This window comes from Vicugna pacos, chromosome 35, assembly GCF_048564905.1.
Source record: "Vicugna pacos chromosome 35, VicPac4, whole genome shotgun sequence".
Classification (NCBI taxonomy): Eukaryota; Metazoa; Chordata; class Mammalia; order Artiodactyla; family Camelidae; genus Vicugna; species Vicugna pacos.
The window spans coordinates 31,752,355-31,777,330 of NC_133021.1; the positions used below are offsets into that span (position 1 = coordinate 31,752,355).

General features: G+C 43.7%; 1 protein-coding gene and 1 long non-coding RNA gene across 5 annotated transcripts in view; one reads left to right on the forward strand and one right to left on the reverse strand.

Annotated features, from left to right (window-relative positions):
• The window catches only part of SFMBT2 (Scm like with four mbt domains 2), a 149,971-nt gene that overhangs the window by 60,293 nt on the left and 64,702 nt on the right, over window positions 1-24,976 (forward strand). For 3 of the 4 annotated variants that reach the window (XM_072954947.1, XM_072954946.1, XM_031670859.2), the window contains exons 5-7: window positions 11,592-11,680; window positions 13,284-13,530; window positions 18,839-18,936. In XM_072954947.1, coding sequence (XP_072811048.1) covers window positions 11,592-11,680; window positions 13,284-13,530; window positions 18,839-18,936 — 434 coding nt within the window. Of the gene's footprint in view, window positions 1-11,449; window positions 11,681-13,283; window positions 13,531-18,838; window positions 18,937-24,976 lie in introns of those variants that run through there. The other variant, XM_072954949.1, reaches the window with a different exon arrangement.
• LOC140691386 (uncharacterized) lies at window positions 9,800-11,678 on the reverse strand. Its single transcript, XR_012067020.1, has 2 exons — window positions 11,284-11,678; window positions 9,800-10,707 (listed from the first exon to the last, which is right to left on the reverse strand). It is a non-coding gene; the product is annotated as an uncharacterized lncRNA (long non-coding RNA).

Here is a 24,976-nt window from a genome sequence, read left to right on the forward strand (position 1 = left end):
AGGTTATAGGTTGAGATTTTTCTCCAGTTTGTAGACCTGTAATATAATTATTCCACCTCTGTAATTTTGAGTTGCCAGCGACTGTTGTAATTGAGGCATGCAAAATGCGTTTTTTTTTAAAAACCGTAAAATTCAATAATGGTTTTTTGATGGCATGTTAAGAACACTTGCAGGTCATTGACAATGTCCTCATGGAAGATAGTGATGGAAAGGATTTAAAACTACAATGGCTGGATATAAATTCCTATTTTCAAGAACGTGTTTCCCAGGGTCTCCAATTGCCAAGAAGTTTTGATGTCTAATGCTTTGGAGACAGAATCTCAGGTTTTTTGTAGGACTCATCGGTAGAAGAGAGTTGATGTTTCATTAGTGTTCCCACATATGGCAGGTTTAGAGGGTTTCACCACCTCTGGGGCCATGTTTCATATGCAGGCATGACTCAGGTCACTGCGTTTGTCCATTAGTTGTAGAAGGCCTGCAAAGTACTGGTGCTCACACTTGGACCTGACTCATGATGGATGGATCAAGCCTCTTCTCTTCAAGAGCGTGTTCTGAATCTTCTTGAACTTGACTTTAGTAAGAGGAATTTCATTGCGTATCATAAATATGTCAGGTCTCAAGTTGAATGCTTACAGAATCATTCCGTTTCTTTTCTCATGTCATTGTTCATAGTCAGTGAGGACACTCTTTTGGTGAGGTGTATTTAAAGATACCTTTTTAATGATTGTAATTAGTTCACTCGTCAGATTTGAATCTATTAAGAAAACCATACTTGGTTGTGTATTTTCACAAAGTATTACTTTAAAAAATAAGAAAAAAATGTTAAAAAATCTTTTTCAATTGAAGGGAAATAACGTTTTTTGAGGTGTAGCTGTTGGGCCAGACAGCAGTTTTTATTGTTAATTGTTTACTTAAAACTTGCTTACCTAGTGATATAAATTTTTCAAAGTATTCAAGAAGTGGTTCTGAGCAGTCTGACCCAGAATCTAAGGGTTTTTGAGTAATTGTGTTTTACGTCCTAGGTTCCTGAAATGATTTGTGTTTCTCATCCATTTTATTTCCTTAATTATATGGAACGTGTGTTTGGGAGCATTAATTGTTCCAAAGTGGACACTTTCTGCATAGCATGTGAGTTAACAGAAGTCTGTCTGCTGCAGATACACTCTTTAGTGTATTTGCTGCTAATTGTGATTTCAGGTCGGCCTCGTCTCTTTGAGTCTGTTTGGCTGAATGGGGATGAGAGTAACTAGTTGCTGGACTTCTGGAAGCCCCGCCCGCGATGCTGTATGTGTAAGTGCTTGGTGCGTAGCAGATGCCCAGTAGATGCTTCTGTAAGCAGAACTGTCGTGTGTCACACCTGCCGGGCTGGGGATAGGTGATTCACTTTTGAAAGCTGTGTGGGGGACAATTACCGGGTCCTGTTCCATTGACCTTTTTGTCTGTTCTTTTGACAGCACTGCACTGTCTTGGTTACAGTAGCTTTATTGAAAGTCTTGAAGTCGGGTAGTGCCAGTCCTCCCATGTTGTCCTTCGGTATCGTGTTGGCTATTCTGGTTTTTTTGCCTCTCAGTATAAACTTTAAAGTCAGTTTTTCCACACCCACAAGATAACTTGTTGGGGTTTTGATTTGGGCTGCCTTGGATGTGTAGATCAAGATGGGAAGAACTGACGTCTTGATGAAATTGAGTCTTCCTATCCATGAACCAGAGTCTGTTCTTTTATTTCATTCTCCTTTGATCTCATCATAATTCCTGCTTGCTCAGGGGAGCTTTCCACTGATTGGGCAAGGCCCACCCACAATAAGGAGGGCAACCTGCTTTACTCAGAAGTCCTCCAATTTAATAATTTATTTTTTTTTTTGAGGGGGAAGTAGTTAGGCTTATTTATTTATTTATTTATTTTTTAGAGGAGGTACTGGGGATTGAACCCAGGACCTTGTGGGTGCTAAGCATGCACTCTACCACTTGAGCTATACCTTCCCCAGAAGTCCTCCAATTTAAATGTGGGCCTCGTCCAAAAATGCCCTCTTGGAAACAGGATAATGTGTGAGCAAATATCTGGGCACTGTCGCCTAGCCATGTTGACACAGAGAATTAACCATCACGATCAGTAATGTGAGAGCTGTTGAAAGATAGACTGACTTTTGTAATTAGATATTTACAAAGGGCATGTTAATTTAAAATTTTTGCAAGGTCCTTCCTTCCTTCCTTCTTCCTTCCTTCCTTCTTCTTAAAGGGAACATTGGGAAAAATTTGAATGGAGACTGTTTTGCTGCAGCAAAGAAATTAACTTTACAGAAAGAAATAAGTCAAGTATGAGAGAGAGATTGAGCGATACCAATGGGAAAAAATCTTTAACAAGCAAGTGTCTGATTCCATTGAACTTAGAGCCCTGGACCTTTGTGATATGTCAGCAGTCTTGACAGTTTCTCTGCAGTGATAGCTGATAAAAGACCTGCAGGAAATTCTTCCTAGTAGAGGGGGAAAGAGTTGCTGACTCTTTTTGGAAGGGTATTCTTTGAAAGGAGGATGATATTTGAAGCAATAGCAGAAATGTCTATAAAGGGAAATACTGACAGCCAGAGAAGAATTGAAGGAAATGGGCAAGAATGAGAGAAATTCTGTATTTTATTGGATAAAAATCTCTATAACCAGTGAACAATGATAAGGTTTTAAATTTCTTCTAATAGTTTTAGAGGCTGTTTATCATCTAGGCTCTCAAAGCTCTTATGTGGAGCGATGTGAGTTATCCTCTGGGAATGTCATGAATGGTCCTTATCTTCATGGGCCTTTATTTTGTAAATCACGGCTGCTTCTTGTGCTGAGGGGTCTTGAGAACTTCAGAGAAAGCCGTTGGTACTCACCCACAAAGAGAACGCGAGGGAAATACTCAGTTTCTGTCATCTTGTAAGACGTTTAATGCCGACTCAATTAAATGAATAGTCTCTGGCTTTCTGGGTTATGTTTGCTGAAACTGAAGTCTTAAATGATAACTTGTATCGTATGTAAGCAGTTACAAGCCAGGCAAATCAAAGAAGAACGGAAAAGCAGTGGCTGTTCCTTTGTGAATGCTTGTGGTGTATGTGTGTACGGTGGTGTTAAATCACATTTTCTTGAAAGGTCTCTGTAATATCCATGGTAATGGTGGTTCCTAGTCAGAATTCAACAAGTTCTGTTTCATCCAAAGATGAGTTAAAAAAACAGACAGAATTTGTGAAACCATCTCATCTGTCAGTCCTTCCCTCTTGTGGCAAAATTTTATTGAACACCTACTATGTGCAGTTCTTATAGGTACAGGTGTACAGTAGTAACCCAGGGGATGTGATGGTTCCTCGCCTCATGGAGTTGTCAGGTCACTCCCAACATGTAATTAGAAATTATACTAAGTCCAGGATGGGAAAGGGTGTGGGGGCCCAGGAGAGAACACAGTTTATTGTGGGTGTTGGGGAGGGCATGAAATGAGGAAGGGTTGGCTTCGGAGTGGCCCTTGTCTTCTGTCCTCTCCTCCTTTTCACGGGGTGCAGTGTGGTGGTGAGCGAGCCGGGGCTGTTCAGAGCCGGATGACACCCTCACTGAGGGCAGAACAATCCGCCTGAAGGAACCTGGGTTCCTAACACGTCTTGTGCAGCGGGCCTGCCTGTCACGCTGAGCCACCTGCCTTCGGATGATTGCAAGAGATAAACTTCCACCTGGTGTGCACCGTGTGTACTTGGGTCCCTTAATTCCTGGCTGCGGGGCAGAGTCTCGTAGCCATCCTGATGCAGGCTCCCCTCCACGTGTCCCTCCCCTGCGTGTCCCCATCGCAGGAAACCTCACCTCACTTCCTCCCGTTGCTTAGCGCAGAGCCTCAGTGCATCTTCGGCATCACATACCACGTCTCCTCCAACAGCAGATCCCACTGACTTTGCCTCCATCAGTTCATTCTTCAGTAGGATGCGACTTGTGCAAACTGTAGGACCAACTTAACTGATGAAAATTGAAGTTGCAGAGCAGCTGTTGAGCCGGCTTGCAGTATAGGTGTGTTGGAGTCTGGTTTGAAAGTGAGGTTCTGTGATTATCTCGAGTGTGCTGTTTCTCTGGTTTCTGTGTGCTTTTGTGCACGATGTAAAGCACAGAAGTTTGGTCTGAATGTGGAAGAAGTGTCGAAGTGGGAACTACAGTGTGCTCTGTAGTGTCGATTTAAAATTAAGTGTGAATGGCTGTGCGTGTAAACTTTTCCTGCTGATGTAAGTATCATGTATCATCTACTCAGGGTCGATCTCATTCTCATAAAAAGCATCAGCAAGTGACTGTCTGCAATACTAATCTTTGTGCCTGGTGTGTCCTGTTGTGTTAACGCCATTACTGCGAAGGTTAGCCAGAGAGCTTGCATTTTATTGCCAAATTGCAGGTGATCAATTTTACAGTAACGCCAGGAAATAGGAAGAGAAGATAAAAATGCATTGGATTCCCATAATGGTTTACGTTAGAAATTATTTTGCATTAGGTAGATTTTTTTTTTGGTGCCAGTTTGATGAAGTGATTACGATGACAAAATTAGCATTAATATCCAATTTAGGGAGGGAAGGGAGGAGATCAGACAGCTAGCGAGTCAGCCTACTTGGACAGGAATTTTTATTCTGATTGTAATTTTTCAAATCTATACAATATTAACTGTGATTGTACACCTATGGCCATCATTGTGTATCCCTGGATTTGACGTACAGACTGATGGAAAGTTAAATTTGGATTGCAAAGAGTTGTTAGGCTGTGATTAAAGCATCCCTTGAGGACATTTCATCTAAATTCTTCTACAAGAAAACTTAGTCTGTTATATCAACATTTGAATGCGTGAGAGAAGGAAGGATTGACCACATTATCCAAGAGTACTTCACTTTCTACGAGGCTTGATCCTGTACCATGTGGGTAATAAATGCTAGGAAATTTATATTTATTTTCTCACGGAATCTTACAACCGTCCAGTGAAGCAGTTGGCATTGAAAGTCTTATCTGACTCCACAAGAAGCCAGTTTCAACAAAAAAATCCCTTCTGTTCTCACTCCCAATATTGAGGAAAGCTGTAAACAATGTGTAGAATATTAAATAGCAAAGGCCTTTCTCTTTTAAGGGACAAACTGAAGTGTTTATGCGTAAGTACTGACCAGGGTTTCAGTGGTTATGGCATAAATGTTAAATGGTCTAATTGCGGAGAGTATTCTGAGGTCAAGTTACTTTTTCTGTTTCACCCTAAGGTCATCACTGTCTCTGTCATTTGCTTCCAACAGTTCTTAGATAATTAGTCTTTGTTAAATCTTGTTCTTTGGAGTAAAATAATAATCGTATTTCTTTTTGTAATTATACAAGTATACAACTGAAAGAGTTCTGAAAGTCTGAATCGAAACTTTTCCTCCAGTCTGTACACGACACGTCGTAAGGAATGTGTGTGTATTTATCGCTTTTATGACATTCTCAGCAGGTTATGTCTGCGTCTAGGTGGTGTTGATTATTAAAGACGGAAATGCTTTTATATATAGGTTCGAACTCCCAATAGTATGTAATGTGGTCCATTGCACACAGTAGGACTGTATCAATCCCGTCAAATCATTTTATGATCTATCCTTCTGTTTGTAGGAATAATTTAATGTGAACCCTACATGAAAAATTAATGCAGATTCTTTAAAAACCTCCAAGGGAAGGAACTCTGTAGTCTGTTTTTTTCCTTCCTGGTAAGTGTAAGTGCTTCCATTTATAATTCAAGATTCTCTGTTGCCTCTTTTTAAAAAAATTTTATCATTTATTGACGTATAGTTGATTTACAATGTTGCATCAGTTTCAAGTGTACAGCAGGGTGATCCCATTATACAGTGTATTCTTTCTCAGATTCTTTTCTATTCTAGATCGTTACAGAATACTGAATGCAGTTCTCTGTGCTCCCCAGTCGGTCCTTGTTGGTCATCCATTTAGATATAGACTAGATATAGTAGTGTGTATACAGACGAACTCTTTTTAAAACAATTTTTTGGGGGATGGGGGAGGTAATTCGTTTATTTCCTTGTGTATTTATTTTGATGGGGGCACTGGGGATGGAACCCAGGACCTCATGCCTGCTAAGCACGTGCTCTACCACTGAGCCGTGCCCTCCCCACTTCTGTTGCCTCTTTTCTTTCACAAAGTCTGTGTTAAAGAGAGTTTTCCTGAAAAGTCAAAGGCTGTTGTCTAGCATTTTGTGCGGGCCCAGGCCGCCTGTGAGCTGGGAGTTGCCGTGGATTGAGCCGTCTTACTTATCTCTTCCTCCTCCGGAGACCCTGTTAAAATGATAGTAGAGGAATGAAAAATACATAAACCAACAACAGAAAGAATGGAAGAGGCACCAGCGCAGAAAAGACATTTCGCAGTGTTTCTGGCGGCCTGGAAACTGAGGGAGGCTGGGTGACCGGTGACGCGTTGTGGGGGCTGCCGCAGCCCTGGCCACACGTGGGGGCTACAGCGGAGGGGCTGTGGATGCTGGGTGGGTGGGCGTCCCGCACGGGGCACGGGGTTTAATGGGATGCTTCTAATCTGAACACGTCCCAGGCTGTCTCCTGCCCCTGCCCCACTGGTTTCTGGTCACACCAAGGACTGGAAACCGCACGGTCCGCCCGCAGGCTCCTCTGTAGAGAAACGGACAGACTGTCTGGGGAGCTCGCTTCATGGCGGTGGGTGGGGGGTTGCCTGACACCTACTCAGAGGCAGAAATCTCAATTCTAGGGCACACATCTCACCATTAGGTTTTTCTCTTGTCTCCGATTTAAGTCTGATGTGTGACCATGGGCCACCAGTCACTCCAGAACCTCTAATAAAATAGAGAAAGAGGCAGATAAACAAACCATCCAACCCCCTCAGGAATCAGAGAGGATTCCAGGGCGGCGAAGGGGGGAAAAATCCTCTGATTACTGTCCTGAGGGATTTGGGCTGTGGCAGCTGGTGAGAAGAATGTTCTAGAAGAAAGGAACAGCCAAAGAGCAAGAAAGGACCATTATACATTAAAAATATGACCGACCCAGTGGATTCAAAGAAGGGTTGGTTGAAAGTGAGTTGAGGAAATTGCCATAAAGAAGAAAAATTTCTCAGTGTTTTAACGCTGGGATTATAAGAACATGACTTTCCTTAGCCTAGACCATGTTGGAGTGAAAGTGTCCGTGTGATGGAAGTTACACTCCCCATCTTTCAAATGAGCAGAAGGGCGTGATCCAGCAGACTTCTCCATGGACCTGCCGGTTCCTCGTGGCCTCAGGGAGGGAGAGGTGGGTGTGTCCACCTGACCCCAGCCCGGGTCTCAGGGTTCAGGATCCACCTGAATGGGCAGCTCTCATGGTCTACTCTATGTCCCCCTAGATGGGTGTCCTCAAGAAGCAGCATCCTTGAGAAATGACAAAACACTGAGCCCTCTGCATGTGCTTGAATGTGGCTGGAGATCTCCCAAGAGGGATGGTTTCCTAACTCTGAAAAAATGGTGGTCATCTTCTGCCTTTCATTTGGGACTCTCTGTAGACAGCCCTCTAACCCTAATAAAGCAGTTGTAGGATTTGGGGGTTACCTCTAAATGTCTTCACAAAAAGAGTAAGTGTGTGTATGGGGCAGCAGTTTCCTTTTTCTGAAGCTCAAGTTCATTGCTTCCTTCGGTGAGATGTCAGTTCCTCCCCAGAGTGAGGTGTGAGAATGAGGAATGTAATTGGGACTTCTAAAAAAAAGTGAAGTTGAATGTTTATCATATTATAACTGAGTAGAACCTTGAAAACATGTTCATGAGGAGGTTGTAGAAAGATCCTGATTGAATTCTTGTGGACTTTCAGGAGTTTCTCTCTATAAATTAAAAAAAAAAAAACAGGAAAATGATGACCAAGTTGTGGAAAAACTTTTATCCCCCTCAAATGGCAGATTTTTTCCCATTTTAATCATTTCTTCCCTGCTGTAAAGTTCACATTTGATGTAGATGGGTCACCTGGTAAGTTTTCTGGAATTTAATGTGTGGTTCATTTGAAGAAAAAGGTATAAGGCCCATGGGGCAAGGAATCGGTTTACTTTTGAGCGAGATTATTCTTACACTCATACTCCTTAAATTGTGAGTCTTTGAAGAGAGATGTTCTGTAGTAAATTAAAATTCATAGTTTTAAAATTCGTAGGGATTTATGTGGACACATGGAAAAATACAGATCAGCTTCTGTTGCAATGAATTCTAAGGAATTCCTGGGCAGTTTTTAGCATATTAGAATTTAACCGAATTGAATATTGTTTAAAACAAATCCATTGCCAGAGAATTATAAACTTTTCAAGCATAGATTTTTATATATGGCAATCCTGGTAGTAGATTTTTTTTTTTATTGACGTATAGTCAGTCTACAATGTTGTGTCAGTTTCTGGTGTTATAATAGATTTTTACATTTGAAAATTGAGTGTTTTGAAAACTAAATGTCGACTGAAACAGTTTTTCTTTTAAAATTAGCAAAATTTCTGGGAACTGTTTCCTTTCCACTTTGTAACCTGAAGTGGTTGGTGTACCTTTGCAGCGAAGATGCGTTTCCCATGGAGAGCAATTTGTCTGGATGTTCTGTGACAGATGAAAGCTTGCTTTAGAGCCTTGTGCAGAAACATATTAATGGACAGTTACAGGATCCTGGGAAAGGTGGGCTCGGGAGGTGTAAATTTCAGAGCCGTCTCCAGGGTTCTCTTGCTGTGACTCAACCATTTTAAATTTCAGCACTGCACAGTATCTTCATAGGGTGCATACATGCATGACTTAAAAATCCTAATTTAAATGTTACCTTAGACTATGCGGATGTTAGAAACAATGCTTAAGTGACAAACTGAGCTTTCTTCTCGTGGATGCAGACATAAATTCTGTCAGTCACAAGACCATGTTTCTGTTGACGGTGCTAATTGTCATTCTTCTGGAATGAAATACAAAATGCATATTTATTGGGTGCTGTTGTATATTTTGTCCTAACCTCGAAACTTTTTTTTAGACAGTCGTTTTCATGTTATCTCTGTCCTGCCTGCAACTTAAATGATTGATTTATCTGAATGCAAAAGCTTTGAGAATCATAGATTCTGGTGGAAAGACTCCTTATAAGATTGGCGTCTGCGAACTTGAGTTTGCGGCTGGCCCTGCCCTTGCTTTTCTGATGAACTGGGGCAAAAGTTAGTTAAGAGCGACCACCTTATAGCATTGTTAGGATGATGAAAAGATACGTCAAAGGGCTTTGCAAAGCATAAGGTGAATACAGATTTTTACTGGTTTATCTTATATCCCATTACTTTTGGTCTTGCTAGTAACCTTCGGCAGACAGGAGAGAGCTGTCTCAGTTCATTTCGGCTGCTGTAACAAAAATACCACAGAACTGGGGGCGCTTATAGCAAGGGAACTTTGCTTCTCACAGCTCTGGAGGCTGGAAGTCCAAGATCAAGTTGCCAGTAGATTCAGTGTCTGGTGAGGACCCTCTTCCTGGTTCCTGGACACCGATTCTCACTGTGTCCTCACCTGGAAGGGAGGGGACAGGGACCTCTCTGGGGTCTCTTTTATAAGGACACTTATCTCGTCAGGCTCCACCCTCATGACGTCACCAATCTCCCAAAGTCCTCACCTCCTCACACCGTCACACTGGGGTTGGGGGGTTAGAATTCAACAGATGAATTTTGGGAGTGGGGGGTGGGGCACAGACGCTCAGTCTATAACAAGGGCTGATTTAGAAACAGATACAGCTTGCTAATGATGGAAAAGAACCCCGTTAACACAGTTTTTGCCCCAAATGTGTGCATTTCCTTATGAGTATGTATGCATAAAATTAGGAAGATGATGATTTTTATTTGAGAAAAAATAACCTAGTGGTAAAGGATGTTGATGAAGGGGTGAGTTGCTCTTTTCAGGGGGGCAGGGCTAGGACACTGTGGTCCAGCTGGAAGCTCTCCGAGTTTGCCCACATCCCTTTCATGTTGCTTGAGTCCCTTCCATGTTAATTTTTCTCTTGGGCTTGTGGTCCTCAGTGGGTGATGGTGCGGCTGTGGACTGAGATGCAGGTGGGTGAGTGACACAGTGGGGTGCTGCTGCGGTCCCCCATTCTGTTGGCCAAAGTGTGTTGAAAGTTCCAACCTGGAGTGTGTGGAAATCAGTAGTAAACACGGTGAGTATGGGTGACAATCTGAGAGATCCTCATAACAGGAGGCGCTGTTCGTTATTCATTGCCTAGGTGTGCCAGGCGTGGTTATGTGTTACTGACACACGTATCTCCTTTCATCCTTACAGCATCCCACACGCAAAATATTGTGGCCCCGGAAGAGAGAGTAGAAGAGGCATTGGGGTAATTATTGGAAGCCAGGCGGCCAGTGATGGCAGGACCCGGCTCAGAGCCCAGGGTTTCCCCGCACCGTGAGCTGGCTTTTCCTGCCACCCTCACGGCCTCATTTCCATTGGTAATATCTCCAGTTCTTGAGGTTTGGGCTGGAGAGAGAGTTGCACCTCGTTTAGAAACAACCTCTAAACAATCTTTGAACCTTCCCAGGAGGCTAAGTATTGGACGTGCTGTTCCAGACAGTGTTCCCGGGTCTGGTGGTTGTCATGGGATGTGAAACTCAGACGCATGGCGGGCAAACGGGAGTCCGGGCCAGGGTGCTGCTCGCCTGTGGCTGATTTTGGGAATCCTGTGATGCCCTGGGGAGGCTCTCGGATGTGGATGTAACTTAAGCGTTGGGACACCTGTAGATGGAGAAATTTGCCAAGAAGTTACATTTTTCTCAAGTCTTGGGTTCGAAGCACTTGTAGAATGTTGGCTTCCAAGGTCTGATGCGTCTTTTTTTGAAAGATGTCTCCGATGCAGTGCTGTCCCCGCGGTTTGGGGCTGGGCCTCTTCTGTAACTAGGGAACTTCAGCAGCCTCAACCTTAGTTTCTCTGCCATTAGGTTCCTTTGTTCTCATTCGAGCCTTTATCCTATTTTCAGGTCCACTTTATGCAGAGATTTTCTGTCTCTGAAACGTGGGTGCTGATTTGCCAGGCCGTCCACAGTTTCATTCCTGCCACCCATGGGTATTGTGTGTGTGGTGTTCTGTGCTCAGGCTGGGCTCTCTGTGGCCAAGGGCTGCCCTGTGTTTCTCCACCTGCCCTTCCCTTCACCCCTTGAATATTCGCATATGCTGTTCCTCCTTCTTCTCTGCCTTTAGAATGCATCTTTCTTTTCTGTAATTCAGAGCCGGCTTTTACTTTCCCGCCTGGACAGAGTCCTCCGATTCTCCCATCCCTCACTGAGCTCTTTCTTCTTGGACCCCCCGAATTACCTGCTTCGTCGTAGCTTCTCTGTTGTCCACGGAAGTTTCTAAACAGGTGCTCGGATTTCAGAGGTTCACGGTCGTCCATCTCCTTGAAGCCCAGCAAAATCTAGGCACGTGGTCGGCGTGACGTCACCCATCGTGGGCATATTTGTTGTCGCCGTGGAAATACTTAATCTCAGCAGGGCCTTGAAGATGAGGGAAAGTAATGGAAGACCACCTGTGTCCGGAAGGGTGCTGGGGTTTGTAAACAAACGAGTTTGACGTTCCACTGCTTTGCTGAAATGTTTTTTTTCTCCCCTCTTTTGCCTCGCCAGCAATCAAGGAAAAGTACACCGACTGGACGGAATTTCTCATCCGCGACCTGACCGGCTCCCGGACGGCCCCCGCCAGCCTGCTGGAAGGTGTATGTATCTGTTAGCAGCGTTCTGCGCGCGAAGCGCCGGCGGGCCCTGAGCGCGAGCCTCGCAGCGTATATCCTTCTGCGGCTGCGCGCGTACACACGGCACCGCCCGGCCCTGGCCGGGCCGCGTAGGGCGCCGGTGCCCACGGCAGGGAAGGCGCTTCACCGGGGGTGCAGTCAGGACGTGGGAAACGTGCTGCTACGTGAACACGTTTTAGAGTAACGTTAGGACATCTCCCCACCATCCCCTGGGTTTAAGACTCTCCTGTTACCGAATGCATATGAAATCCCGGAGCATGACTGTTCTGTAGAGATGCCAGCTGGGTGTACGTGTGCCGGCGGGTATTCTCGGAGTATACCGATAAATGGGTCCCCTGACTATTCCAGGCCGGCTGCAAAACCCGTGTTTCAACACACACGTGTTAGGTAATCATTGCATTAGCCTCCTTTATGAAACAAGAGGAGAAATGGCTAACCCTATTGAAATGTGGTTAAAGTCACTTCAAGGGCCTGAAGAAAAAGCAATTGTATGATAAAACATTTTAATATTTATATCCTAGAACAGGAAGAGAAATGTACTGTCGTAAATGATTATTGAGTTACCAAATCTGTTTGGAGTATGCCCCTAAAAAAGAGGAACACACAAGGAATGACCAAGAACGCAGTGTGGATTTTGACAATATCATTATTCTCTTAACATTGACCGTAAATTTCCCTCCTGTCATAAATGATATTTCGGAACACCACCGTCTCACATACGGTTACCTGGTCTTGTTTTGTGAAGGTTTTGCCAAATGTATTTGTGTATCTCAGTGGCTCCTAGTTTAATTGTTTGCCTGACAAATCAAAATGATGATTGTTCTCCATTTCATAAGGACACATTTTCTTACACTGTTAAATTTGCTTTTAATGTATTTGCCTACAAGGCTGGCTGAACAAACACCCTTTTCCTATGCAAAAATATGCTAAGAAGGTGCATATAGATGGGGCAGCAATTATATTTAATCTCTAAACCAGCTATTGAATTAAGTGTCCAAATTACACAATAGTCTAATTTAGCTGATCATTAATGTGTATTAGGCATTCATAAAAAATGTCCTTTACACATGTTCATGCTTTACTCACATAATCAAGGTACGAGAAGGTCTTGATTATGTGAATGGGGCCGTGGTGAGAGAACTCTCTTCTCAGTCAAGGTATAAACTGGTCGCCCCAAATCAGATCTGCCTACTGGAAAAGTAGTCCGCTGCCACACATTTTTCTAGCTCGAGGCAAATTTGGGGTAATACTTCTTAAAAGCATCCTCATTCTTAGCAAATGCAATTCTGTCTGGGAAGGGTGATTTGTTTGGTGAGAACTTAGCACAAACTGTGTTTTTTTGTGTCTTTGTGGGTTTTGTTTTTGGATGGGGGAAAAATGGAAGTGTGTGTGGGAGGGGAGGGGAGGGAGGAGAGGGGAGGGGGCGATGGGGGTGACGGGAAACACCAGACTGTTTGCCAGTAGCCTGGATGATGGTGTGAAAAAATATTATCTTCTACTGTCATCTGTTTCCATGAGAACCTTAAAATAAAGTTTAAAATAAGGAGTTTTGCTTCTGTTCAAACAGCCTCTGCGAGGGAAAGGCCCCATAGACCTCATTACAGTTGATTCCTTAATAGAGCTTCAGGACTCTCAGAACCCTTTTCAGTACTGGATAGTTAGTGCGATTGACAATGTTGGAGGAAGATTACGCCTTCGCTATGTGGGATTGGAGGACACTGAATCCTATGACCAGTGGTTGTTTTACTTGGATTACAGACTTCGACCAGTTGGTTGGTGTCAAGAGAATAAGTACAGAATGGACCCACCTTCAGGTAAGGGCGAGGGCGTTGGCTGCTGCCAGGTGTTCTAGAAAGAGATGTGACTATTTTCCTGGATGTATCTCTGGAAAATGGGTTAGCTCTGTGGTATCTCTTCCATCTATACAGGTAAATACTAAGCACTTTGACTTCAGAGTACTCTCTCTCTGTGGTGAGTAGAACTCAAGACCTCGATGAACAGTATTTGAAACGAGGAATTGGTGGGACGCTGTGGAGATGGTGATTCAGTTTCTTCGGAAATACTGGTTCAGAAATGAAAGACATAATAGATTGGGACTTGATTATATTCTCTCTTTTTCTTTAGGAATTTGACAGTCTTGCAAGTGGGTTCCAAAATCTCTGTCCCTCCATCCATCCATCCACCCACTCAGCCATCCTTCCATTCATCCATCCATCTGTCCATCCATCCATTCACCCGTCCACCCATCCGTCTGTCCGTCCATCCATCTGTCCATTCAGACATCCACCCTTCCACCCATCCATCCATCCGTCCATCCACCCATCCATGTGAATATCCAAACCAAATGCTTATCATTGTATTCTCTCTTCTGACCTGAAAATAGCAAAGAGAAAATCGTTTTTTTTTTTTCTGATACATTATAGATTTTAAGTAGCTCCAAGTGCCCTGTCAAATGACTCTGCACAGGCTTAATTGAGTAGAAGAGTGTTATGCTTCCTGACATACCTAACGGGGCAAAAATCTCAACGTTTGCAAAATAGCCATTCTCGAATGTTCACTGTGTGCCAGGTGATTTTACATCTGCTATGTTGTTTGTTTTGATTCTAAAAGAAAAGTGCTGCATGTCTGGTGTGACTATTTCCTTTGACAGCAGAAAAAAATTTGAGACTGAGTTTAAGCTACATGTCCAAGGTCACTCAGTGCGTAGCAGGAATGTGCTCTAATTCAAATTCCCAGGTCCCTTCTCCCCTTCCATCCAGCCCCCCTGCTGCCCCTCACTGGCCTGACCCTTCGGACAGGTAGCTTCAGAACAGAAGTATTGAATTCTTATGGAATTAAAGAGGCCAAAGAAGGTACACTCATTTCTTCCCGAAAGTGCTGGTTTTCGTTCTGGTCAATCTCACAGGTTTATTGGAAGCAAAGACTTGGCTCTCTCCTTTATTGAAACTGCCAGCGATTTTTCACCCTCCCGTATTAGTTGCCAGTGTTAAGTCTTGAGTACATGAATCGGAGGAGCTGTGTTTCCTTTTCCTGTCAGTCAAGGGCTTTAATTGAAAAAGCTTCTTGGTTCTGCATGTCGTATGTTTGCATTTGTGTTGAATTTGACAGGCATATAGGCATATAACATGGTATTTTATTAGTATTATTGTTGTCAGTGTTCTGAAAAACGGCCAGAAATCCGTTTATACCCTGAGTAATTTTGGGGATATGATTGCAAACGAAGGGCTTGTCAGTTTTGCAAGAAAAGATCTAAGCTCACGTTTGCCTTGGGATTCATAACTTAGCAGGAGAAATTTACTTTGTGCAGAGTTGGGTGTATAAATCTTAGCTTAGTATCTAATTGCTTTATAAATTTTAAGAGAAACCTTGTATTTGCTGATGTAAAAATTTATAGAAAAGCAAAGGATTACTAGCAGCTCTTAGGTTCAGTGTAAGTTCCCCTTCCTGTGCCTTGGTGGACTCATACTTGGTGATGGATTGGAAGTTGTCATTGTAGAAGCCGAGGAAATTCTTGCATAGGAGACTTCTCTCTCTTCCTTCAGATACTTTGATGTCTTTACAAGAATAAATTGTGTTTACTTGTCTTAGTAATTTTCTGGACACAAGCTGTCCATTTCACTGAAGCATTCCAGGGAGTTCCTTAAAGACTTTGGAAAAGACATTCATCATCAAAAAGTGATTTTCCCAGCATTTATGAGTTGTTGGCAGGAAAGGCTATGGATGGGAAGAACAAAATGAAAGCTGGCAGGATACCCCAAGTGTGACTTTTGGTTCTTCATATGCAGTTGTTACAAGACGAACGCTGAGTTCTCTGACCTCATTCAGCAGGACACGCCCAGGAAGGCAGCTGTGACGCAGGTGTTACACACGGGCGCAGAACCCAGTCCTTGGGGTTCACATATGTTAGTTTCGGGACCCAACGTGACTTGCTAAACATAGATGGCAGTGCCCCTTCCTTAACTGAAATTTAGGTGGGGGTAAAATTTCAGACTTGTGTAGAAAATACTAGGCTATTCTTCTTAAGGGAATGCAAAGTGTTCACCATTGACTGCTGGGGAGAAGTAGAGTTGGAACGGTACAGGGGGAGGGGAGAATAGATCCTTTGGGTATATAGTTGTCTGCTTGGTATCCACTGGGTTCCAGGACCTCCACAGATACTAAAATCCAGGGGTGCTCGGATCCTTTATATAAGACAGTGTAGTACAGCCAGCCTTCCGCACTGGAGGGTCTGAGGTGCTGCACCCGCGATTTCTACACCAGTGGGTTCTGCATTCGCGGGCATTAAATTTGTCGGCTCCTGTATCCGCGGGCTCCTCCCTCCACGGCCCCGCCCTCCATGGGCCACGCCCACCGTGGGTCCCGCCCACCGTGTGGGTGGGGCGTGCGGACCCTCCAGGCTGGATGGCTGCCTGGGCTTTGAGAGGGAGGCCGTGCCCAGGTTACCCTACTCTCCGTGCCCTCTTTGCTGTGCTTCCCCCTGCCCCCAGCTAACACCAACACTGTTGCTAAAAATAATCATAGCTCTTCCTTTAATTTTTCTTACTCTTTCTACTTTTTGAAGACCACAGTATTCCAGCTGTTGGGTGCAAATAGAGGTGTGGAAATAGATGGTGGAAAGTAGCTAGCTAGTAAGTCTTCAAAAACTCGAGGAAAAGTGCTGGCTTTTATGCTGCTCGCCAGGGAGAGTCCTCCGTCCCATTTCTGGCTGCAATCAGAGGACAAGGGTTGGGGCGATGGGATGTTAGAGGGGCGGAGCCACCCCACCCAACTCCACACACGGTCAGGGGCCTTGAGTGATTTTGTAACCACTTCTTTTACCCTCTTGTCTGTCTCAGGGGCTCCCCCCACCCCCAGAGACCTCAGTCACAGACAGTGCGGGCTCGGGCACCAGCACAGGGAACTTTGTCTTCCTTTTTTGGTCTCCCTGTGTCTGCAGACCTCTCCTTCGGTCATGTCTTTGGAAGTCACCATCCTTTTTCATCCTAAGATGAAACTTTCTGAGGTTTTCAAAAACAAGCCTTGTCCCTAGATTCTTTCCTGTGTTTATTTCCCTTCAAAATCTTTATGTCAACCTTCCCCCCACCCCCAATTCCTCCTTTTCTTTTCATTTTAGATAGTTCCTGGAGCCAGGAAATTTCTGCGTCTAATTCACATGCTTCCTCCTTGAACTATTTCTTAGTCCAGAAAGAATTGTTGCTTTCTGTCTTAGTCAACTCCAGCTGCCTTAACAAAATACCCTTGTCTGGGGGCCTTATACACACACACACACACACACACACACACACCCCAACTGTGGAGGATTGAAGTCCAAAATGCGAGTGTCAGCACGGTTGAGTTCTGCTTCAGTGTGGAGTTGCTTGGTTCTCCTTTTACTGCTGTGCTGAGGTTGACCTGCTTCCAGACCCCTGGAAAAGTGGGTTTCTTCTTGTCTGCTCAGGAAATCTAGAGTCCTGTTTGTTGCTTCCACCTTGACCTCCTCTTGAGCCACTGCACTTGGTGTCATCAGGGCTTTGCTTCCTGGAATCCTGAATTGTCTCCCTCTTCCTGGAGATTCTGACGCAGCGCCCCTGAGCTGAAGCACCAGTGTGTTCCAGGGAGTCCTCCTCACCCTCTGGGGACAATGTGTAGGGCTCTGTGGACTGGGTCCTCTTACCCCTCCGTGGGACCCTGTGATAAACCATTTCTCCCTCTGGATGCCCTTCTTCCTGTGGCTGGAGGAACCATCCGTGGATTTATTCTCTGTGGATGTGTTTATTGGGGAACCTCACTATGTTCCCCCAGATATGTCTGCTAAGAAGAATCACAGCCTAGTGGGGAGGGCACAGCTCAGTGTTAGAGCCCATGCTTAGCAAGCATGAGGTCCTGGGTTCAATCCCTAGAGCCTCCATTAAAAAAAAAAAAAAGAAGAATCACAGTCTACTTTTGTTCTGATACAGAACTGCCAAACTGAGAAGAAAAAATTCTCCTGAGGTGGCTGAGTGTAAATAAAAGGCTAGACAGGATTATAGCCGATATTCACAGGTAGAGCCTACCTTGTCTTTAAATAGCCTTTATGTGACTTGGTGAATCTGACAGTGAGTCACAGTGGGTGGTGTGTTGGTTCCTTGAAACCCTGTGGCTGCGTCGTTGGCGTCCCGTAATTATGACAGTCTGAAAAGACTAAACAAACAGAACACGGGAGCTTCAAGCTCAAGGTGAGTTCAAAAGCTATGAGCCCAAAATATACGGCGGCATGCTAAAAAGCAGACACATGAGAAATTAAAAATATAGCCCCAAAGATTTAATGTTGCCTTTTAACTGTGCTTAAATTTGTATTCCCATCCTGTCTGTCTGTCTGAAGTAGTCTGGGTTGATATAAGGAAGGTATAAACATATCCACTCCGAGTGAGTGCTTCTGCAAATCCTATTTTGATAAGGTCTTAAATCTGTTGAGATCAGATCATAAAATTCCCCTGCAGTTTCAGCCATTGGTTAAAAACAGTGCTCAGCGATTTTTTTTTTTTCCTTTGAATTTTGTATTCAGACAGCGTAACCCCCGGCCCCTGCCGCCTGGGGAAAAATAAGGGCCACATGTACTGTGTTTGCAACATTTCCTGTGTAAATGTTAAACTTGGTAAATTTTAACCTATCTTTTAATAATTTCCTGACTGACGTGGACTATTTTTAGCAGATGAGAGCTTAGAGATTTAGCGAAAAATGTGCTGTAATAACCAAAAACACCAGACAAGAGTCGTTTCTAGTTTAGAAATTGATCAGATAATAAGTTCTTCATCAGTGGGTATGACTTCCCAGGTGATGTATGGCATTTGGGGCCACAGACGACTAAAGAGTGGCTGATGTGATTTATACCATTAAATTACTTGCAGAATGCCAGCGGCATGCGTGCGCGTGTTCCCTGAAGAAGAGCCTACTAAGTTTATTCTTCGTTTCTGAGAGCAGAGCGCCACGTTGTTATTTAACTTCAGGAAATCCCTTTAGCAGGTGGCTTTTTATGGCGGGCAGGGTGTGAATTCTTACGGTGGCCGAGTTATTATGAAATCCTAGGGAGATAAAACCCGAGGAAGAACCACCTAGTAGAACGTCTCAGCCCTTAAACTATTCTGTTATTTGCTGTTGATACAGAAATCTATCCTTTGAAGACGGACTCAGAATGGAAATGTGCTCTGGAGAAATCGCTTGTTGAAGCTGCTAGGTTTCCTCTTCCAATGGAAGTGTTTAAGGTAAGATGCCGATTGGTACAATGTGTCTACTCTTCAAGAACGAGCGGGGGAAAACGTTTCCTGTATCACATCCTTTCCCACTGTTTTAAAAAGCTGCCTCCTTGGCCAGTTTTCATTTTAAATGTTTAAAATGTGATTGGTTTTGTTTTGCTCTGCTTTGGAATCTTCACAAATATCTGTATTCCAAGATAATGCTTCAAATCTTATTCTTATTAAATCCTCAATAAGAATATTATAAGGTCACCTGAATCTTATTAACTTTTTTTCAGGTTTACAGTTTTCTTTTCTCCATCACATATGAGTATCGAAATCTTACATTCACCATTTCACTCCTTACCAAAGAAACAAAACAAAATAGGGCAAGTCTAATTTTGCTATTTGCTGGGTAACAATGATGGGAAAGGGCGCTTTCCTTGATGGCTCAGTTTTCTCGATGGCTCCAGAAACTCGTGTGAGGAGAGGAGCTGGTGGGTGTTAAGTTTTCTTCTCGGTGCTGCGAGATGAGTGAAAGAAACATACCGGGACTGAAACAGACCACCTGGTTCCTTAACTCTCTTACAGTTGTGCTTAACATTTATATGATGTATACCATTAAGTTCTGGACAGGAGGGAGTCCCTTCAGGAAGACGGCGCCTTCCTATTTGGAGCTGGACTAGGTGGGAAATTGGTACCACGTCGATGGCCTCTTGGAAACTTGTATGTGGGGTTACTGACGTTAACTTGCTTTCCAGTTCCGAGTGGGGCTGGAAGAAGTTTCAGCAGGGCCGTAGATATTTCGTATGGAAAATGAAATTGCCGTGGTGTTTTTGCACCACCCGCAGCAGGAGTATGAGGCTGGACTTCCTGGACTTCTCGCTGAGGTCCTCACTCAAACCTTAATCCCTCAGGGCAAATCACCGACGTGCCTGTTCAGCACTTCCCTTGTTGGTGACTCTGGACTTAGGAGACCTTTTCTGAAGCTAGTTATTATTGGCAGTAACAGGCACGCTGATCGTGCAATGTATTTTGGGGCTTTTTTTTTTTTTTGCTAAGTGACCAAACACTTCTTTGTCCTCCCCCTTTCCTTCCTCCCTCCCTTTCTTCTCCTTCTTTCCTTGCCTGATAATATCTCCCCCCTGCAAAGAAAATAATAATAATACAAATTGTGAAAAAGAGTTTTAATTGTCCATGAATTGGCTCTACCCGCCTCACTCCCCTGACCTCTGCAGCTGGTGTCCACTCTCTTCCCAGTGGCCTTAGTGATATTTAAAAAAACATTTGTAATGGAAGTGTAGTTGATTTACCATGTTTCGTTAGTCTTGGGTGTACAGCAAAGTGATTCAGTTATATATATGTATCTCTATATATTCTTTTCCAGATTCTTTTCCGCTATAGGTTATTGCAGGGTATTCAATATAGTTCCCTGTGCTCTACAGTAGGTTCCTGTTGCTTATCTATTTTATATGTAGTAGTGTGTATATGTTAATCCCAAACTCCTAATTTATCCCTCCCCCACTTTCGCCTTTGGTAACCGTAAGTTTGTTTTCTATGTCTGTGAGTCGGCTTCTGTTTTGTAGATGAGTTCATTTGTATCATTCTTTTTTAGATTCCACATGTATGTGATGTCATATGATCACCTGTCTCTCTCTGTCTGACTTAGTTCGTTTCATGTGCTAAATGATAGTTTCCACGGCTGCTTTCCTCGTCTGTGACCGTGTGGTTGCGGGACTCCCTGGCTGGCTTTGTCACTTTTTCCCCTCTATTCATTTCGGTTCTTCGTTTTCTCCTCTGTCTGCTGGACCGTCGGAAGGCTTCCCCACACCTGGGTGCTGCTGTTTTTATGAGCATCTGTTGGGCGTTTTTTTTTTCTGAAGGCTCTGTTCTTGCGGACTGAAAGCAGGAGTGGATCTTCTTGGAATTAATTGATTTTTTAAAAAAGTTTCTTCTCCTTGAGTAGTTTGTTTTCTGCACGTTGCTTTTGGTTTCTGTCTTTCTTGCCAGAGGCTTTGCTCGGGTCTCTGAAAATCCTGACTGTCTGCTCTGAAGTAAGAGGGGATTTGAAAGCTGAGGGCAGGGCTGGTCCATGTCCGGGGACCGTGGTGGTTTGCTCGTTTTATGGTGACTTTTCCTCTTTAGCTGATTTCCAAGGAGGACAGTTTCAACTTCCCGCCTGGGGTTCAAGGTCCAGCTGCCAGCGTTCTAGGTGCTGGGTGGTGAGAAGAGGGCCCGGAGATTCCACGAGGGGTTCTTTCTGGCACCCACTGACCGGGGACCATCTGTTTCATCCTCTTCAGAGGAGACTGGGAGGGGGAACCACTGGTCTGTAATAAGTTTTTCTGTTAGAATTCAGATTGTTACTTTTGTGAAGTACCTAGAATTACCATTGCCCCCAGGATTTTGTTTATAATTAATAATTGCTTTACGAATAGATAGCAGATAATTTCTACTTTTCACAGTGCCTGCAGGACATATGGCGTGGGCATTTAATAAAAAAATTGGTTGAATGCTATATTTTACTGAGAATTCTGACTTCCCTTATTGGGAAAATGCAGATAATCTTCAAAATTTATACAAAGTGTGTATTTAGAAGAAAGACACGTCATTTATGAAATGGGTAACAAAAAAGGAGGAAGGATTATGGAAGATTTTTTGTTACTGAACAATAAGGTATGCATTTTTTTCTCTTGAAAACCAGTCTCATTATTTACAGACCTAATAGATTTGCTGAGACCAATCCATATATTAGTGGTAATTTGTTTTAGGAAAAATACTGAGTATGTATTCCGGTACTACAGGTCAGTGTGGTCTCTCAGCTGGCTTTCTTTATTGCTTATTACTATGTTTCCTTTTCAAACCATCCTTTGATTAACTTACGACACATCCTGTCAAGTGAAGTGAAATGCCCCAGTTTCTATAAGTGTTTCTCTTTTGTCTTCGCAAAGAATTCGTAGGGTGGGTCTCTCTCAGAGTTTCTGTCGTGAAAAATGAAGTGAATACAGGGCTAATTGAGTTTTTGGCCGGCGGATTTCTGTACTGCTTCCATTTTAATTCACTAAGTATTTGCTAAAACATAAGGAGTGGATTTGGGGGAATTCAGTTAGGTTTTAAAAGTAGGGCCTAGGGAGACCAGACTCTTGTCTAACTATAATTAGTTTGGTATTTCACGTGCCAGACACTCATAAGCCTTTTATAATTAATGCCGCTTTTCATCCTCTGCCGTTCTTGTAAATTGTAATCTACATTTGTGACCCCTCTTGTTTGCAAACGTTAAATCACGGAAGTGTCACTGACAGCTCGTGAGTACATCAAAAAGAGCTGCAGGTAAGAAGTGGCAGCCCCGGGTTGGCCGGGTGATTGAAGTACAGTCCTTGTCCCCCAGGGGACCAGAGATAGCCCGGGGAACGCAGGGCTCTCCAGCCGCCCCCAGGTGTGACTGCGCCTTTTTTTTTTGCATTTTGTCTATTTACTTTTAATTTTTTAATTGAAGTACAGTCAATTGCAATGTGTCAATCTCTGGTGTACAGCACAATGTCCCAGTCATGCATATACATGCATATGTTTGTCTTCATATTTTTTTTCATTAAAGGTCACTGCAAGATATTGAACATAGTTCCCTGTGCTAGACAGAAGCAACTTCTTAAATCTGTTTTTATATATAGTGGCTGACATTTGCAAATGTCAAACTCTCAAATTTATCCCTTCCTACTCCTTTTGCCCCCCTGGTAACCATAAGATTGTTTACTATGTCTGTGTGTCTGTTTCTGTTTTGTAGATGAGTTCACTAGTGTCCTTTTTTTTTTTAATTCCACATATGAGTGATACTGTGTAGTATTTTTTTTTCTCTTTCTGGCTTCACTTAGAATGACTGTCTCTTGGTCCATCCATCTTGCTGCAAATGGCATTATTTTATTCTTTTTTATGGCTAAGTGGTATTCCATTGTATAAATACACCACAACTTCTTTATCCAGTCATCTGTCGATGGACATTTAGGTTGCTTCCACATCTTGGCTATTGTAAATAGTGCTGCTATGAACATTGGGGTGCATTTATCTTTTCAAATTAGAGTTCCCTCTGGCTATATACCCAGGAGTGGGATTGCTGGATCATATGTTAAGTCTATTTTTAGTTGACCACACCTTCTAATTGCTCAGAAAGAACATGATTTGAAATGTCACTAAAATCCATTTTTTAAATTTTTTACCCCCTGAAGTCAAGAAATTGCTTGAATATTATTTTCATCCCATTACCAAAGTTTCAATCCTTAGTGTGTTTGGAATTCCAAATTTTATTTAGAGATTTGCAGAAGAGTCCAGAGGACTCTTGGTAAAGAGTTGGATAATAAATAATAAAATAAAGAAGTAAGATGAAGGCCGGAAACCGTGGCCTGCCTTCATCCTTAGGTCTGCTCCCAGACTCGGCAGTTGACCAGGACTCATGGTCGTTGTGGTCACAGTTACAGTTTATTACAATAAAAGACATTAGGCAAAGACAGCAAAGGGGAGAGCCTCGTGGGGTGAATTCTGAAAACCCACACACACACTTCCAAGAGTCTTCTCCCGTAGAAAGCATGCAAGACACCGTTAGTTCCTGCCACAGCGTGTTGGGCCAGCGCGAGCTAGGGAAACTCAGAGACTCGCATAACTTACTCCTAAATTAATGTTGGGAAAACAGAGGGAAGGGGAAGCTGAGAGAAGGCTAATTTGATTAAAAAAGATGCGACATGTGGCCATTGTTTTTTCTTCACACAAACACATGAAGAAAGGTATTCTGTGCGCATATTTCTTCCCTGTTAAGAGGGTTCAGGCTGTGCTCACAATGCATGGAACTTTCCACATCTGTTAATTTCTTTAGCCCTTTTCCGCTTTGAGTTTTGTACCTGTTGGTGCGGTTGTAGACTTAGCCCTGAGGAGAGACCCCCTTGTACGTTTCAGCATCCGAGACCTGGGGTACAGGTCAGAGGGAGGAGGTTCACGGTGGCCAGGAGAGAAAAGCCTTCCTTTCTCATTCCGTCTGGTGCGGCCAAAGGGATACGAGAGGGTGCGAGCTGCTGTGATGAAGGATGGTCAGGTTGCGGTTTCTATGGTGACCGACTTCTTCCCTCGCTCGGCAGCTAAATACAGCAGACAACTCACAGCTGGGTTTGGCCTTCAGGTGGGATACATGGATTCCCCCAGAATTTGCTCTAGGCCCCCTGTGTGGGCGAGAAGGCAATTTCCTGGGTGTGACCTTCCCTGCCCCACCTGGCAGAGTGTCTGATACCAAATAATTCAGCAATAAATGTGTGTGTGACACATGGTTGCAGTTTCCTTTTTCACCAAGTTGAACCCAAATGGTTCTTTGAAAGAAAGCCTGTCTTACAGACGAAGACAAATACATCACTTATATGTGGAATCTAAAAAAGAAAAGATACCAATGAACTTACTTACAAAACAGAAACAGACTCAGACACAGCAAACAAACTTAAAGTTAGCAGGGTGGAAAGCGGGTGGGAAGGGATAAATTGGGAGTTTGAGATTTGCAGGTACACATTACTATACACAAAATAGATAAACAGGGACCTACTGTACAGCACAGGGAACGATATTCAACACCTTGTAACAACCTATAGTGAAAAAGAATGTGAGAAAGAATATGTATATGTGTAACTGAATCACTGCGCTGTACATGTGAAACTAACACAACATTGTAATCAGCTATGCTGCAATTAAAAAAAAAAGTCTGTCTCAGACGATACGTCATGTTGTTACCAGACTGGTGGCTGCACCCCTGTGACGCTGCAGGTGGTATCAGCCTGACTCCTGAGTTTTCTGCCCAGTGGCCAGCCCCAGGCTGCGTTCCCTTGGGCTCCGGCACCGCACCGCCGGGCCTGGGAGCTCAGGTTCTGCAGTTAGCATCCCGGTCGGTCTCATCTCTTTAAAGACTCGGGGAGGTTTGTTAGACAGGCTCTCGGGGATGGTGAACCACAGAGAAGCTCGGTTGATGTGGTGCGGGTCCTTCGCCGCTTACACAGACCAGGAGGAGAGAGGCTTGTTTGTGTTCTTTCTCACGTGCTCCGGGGTC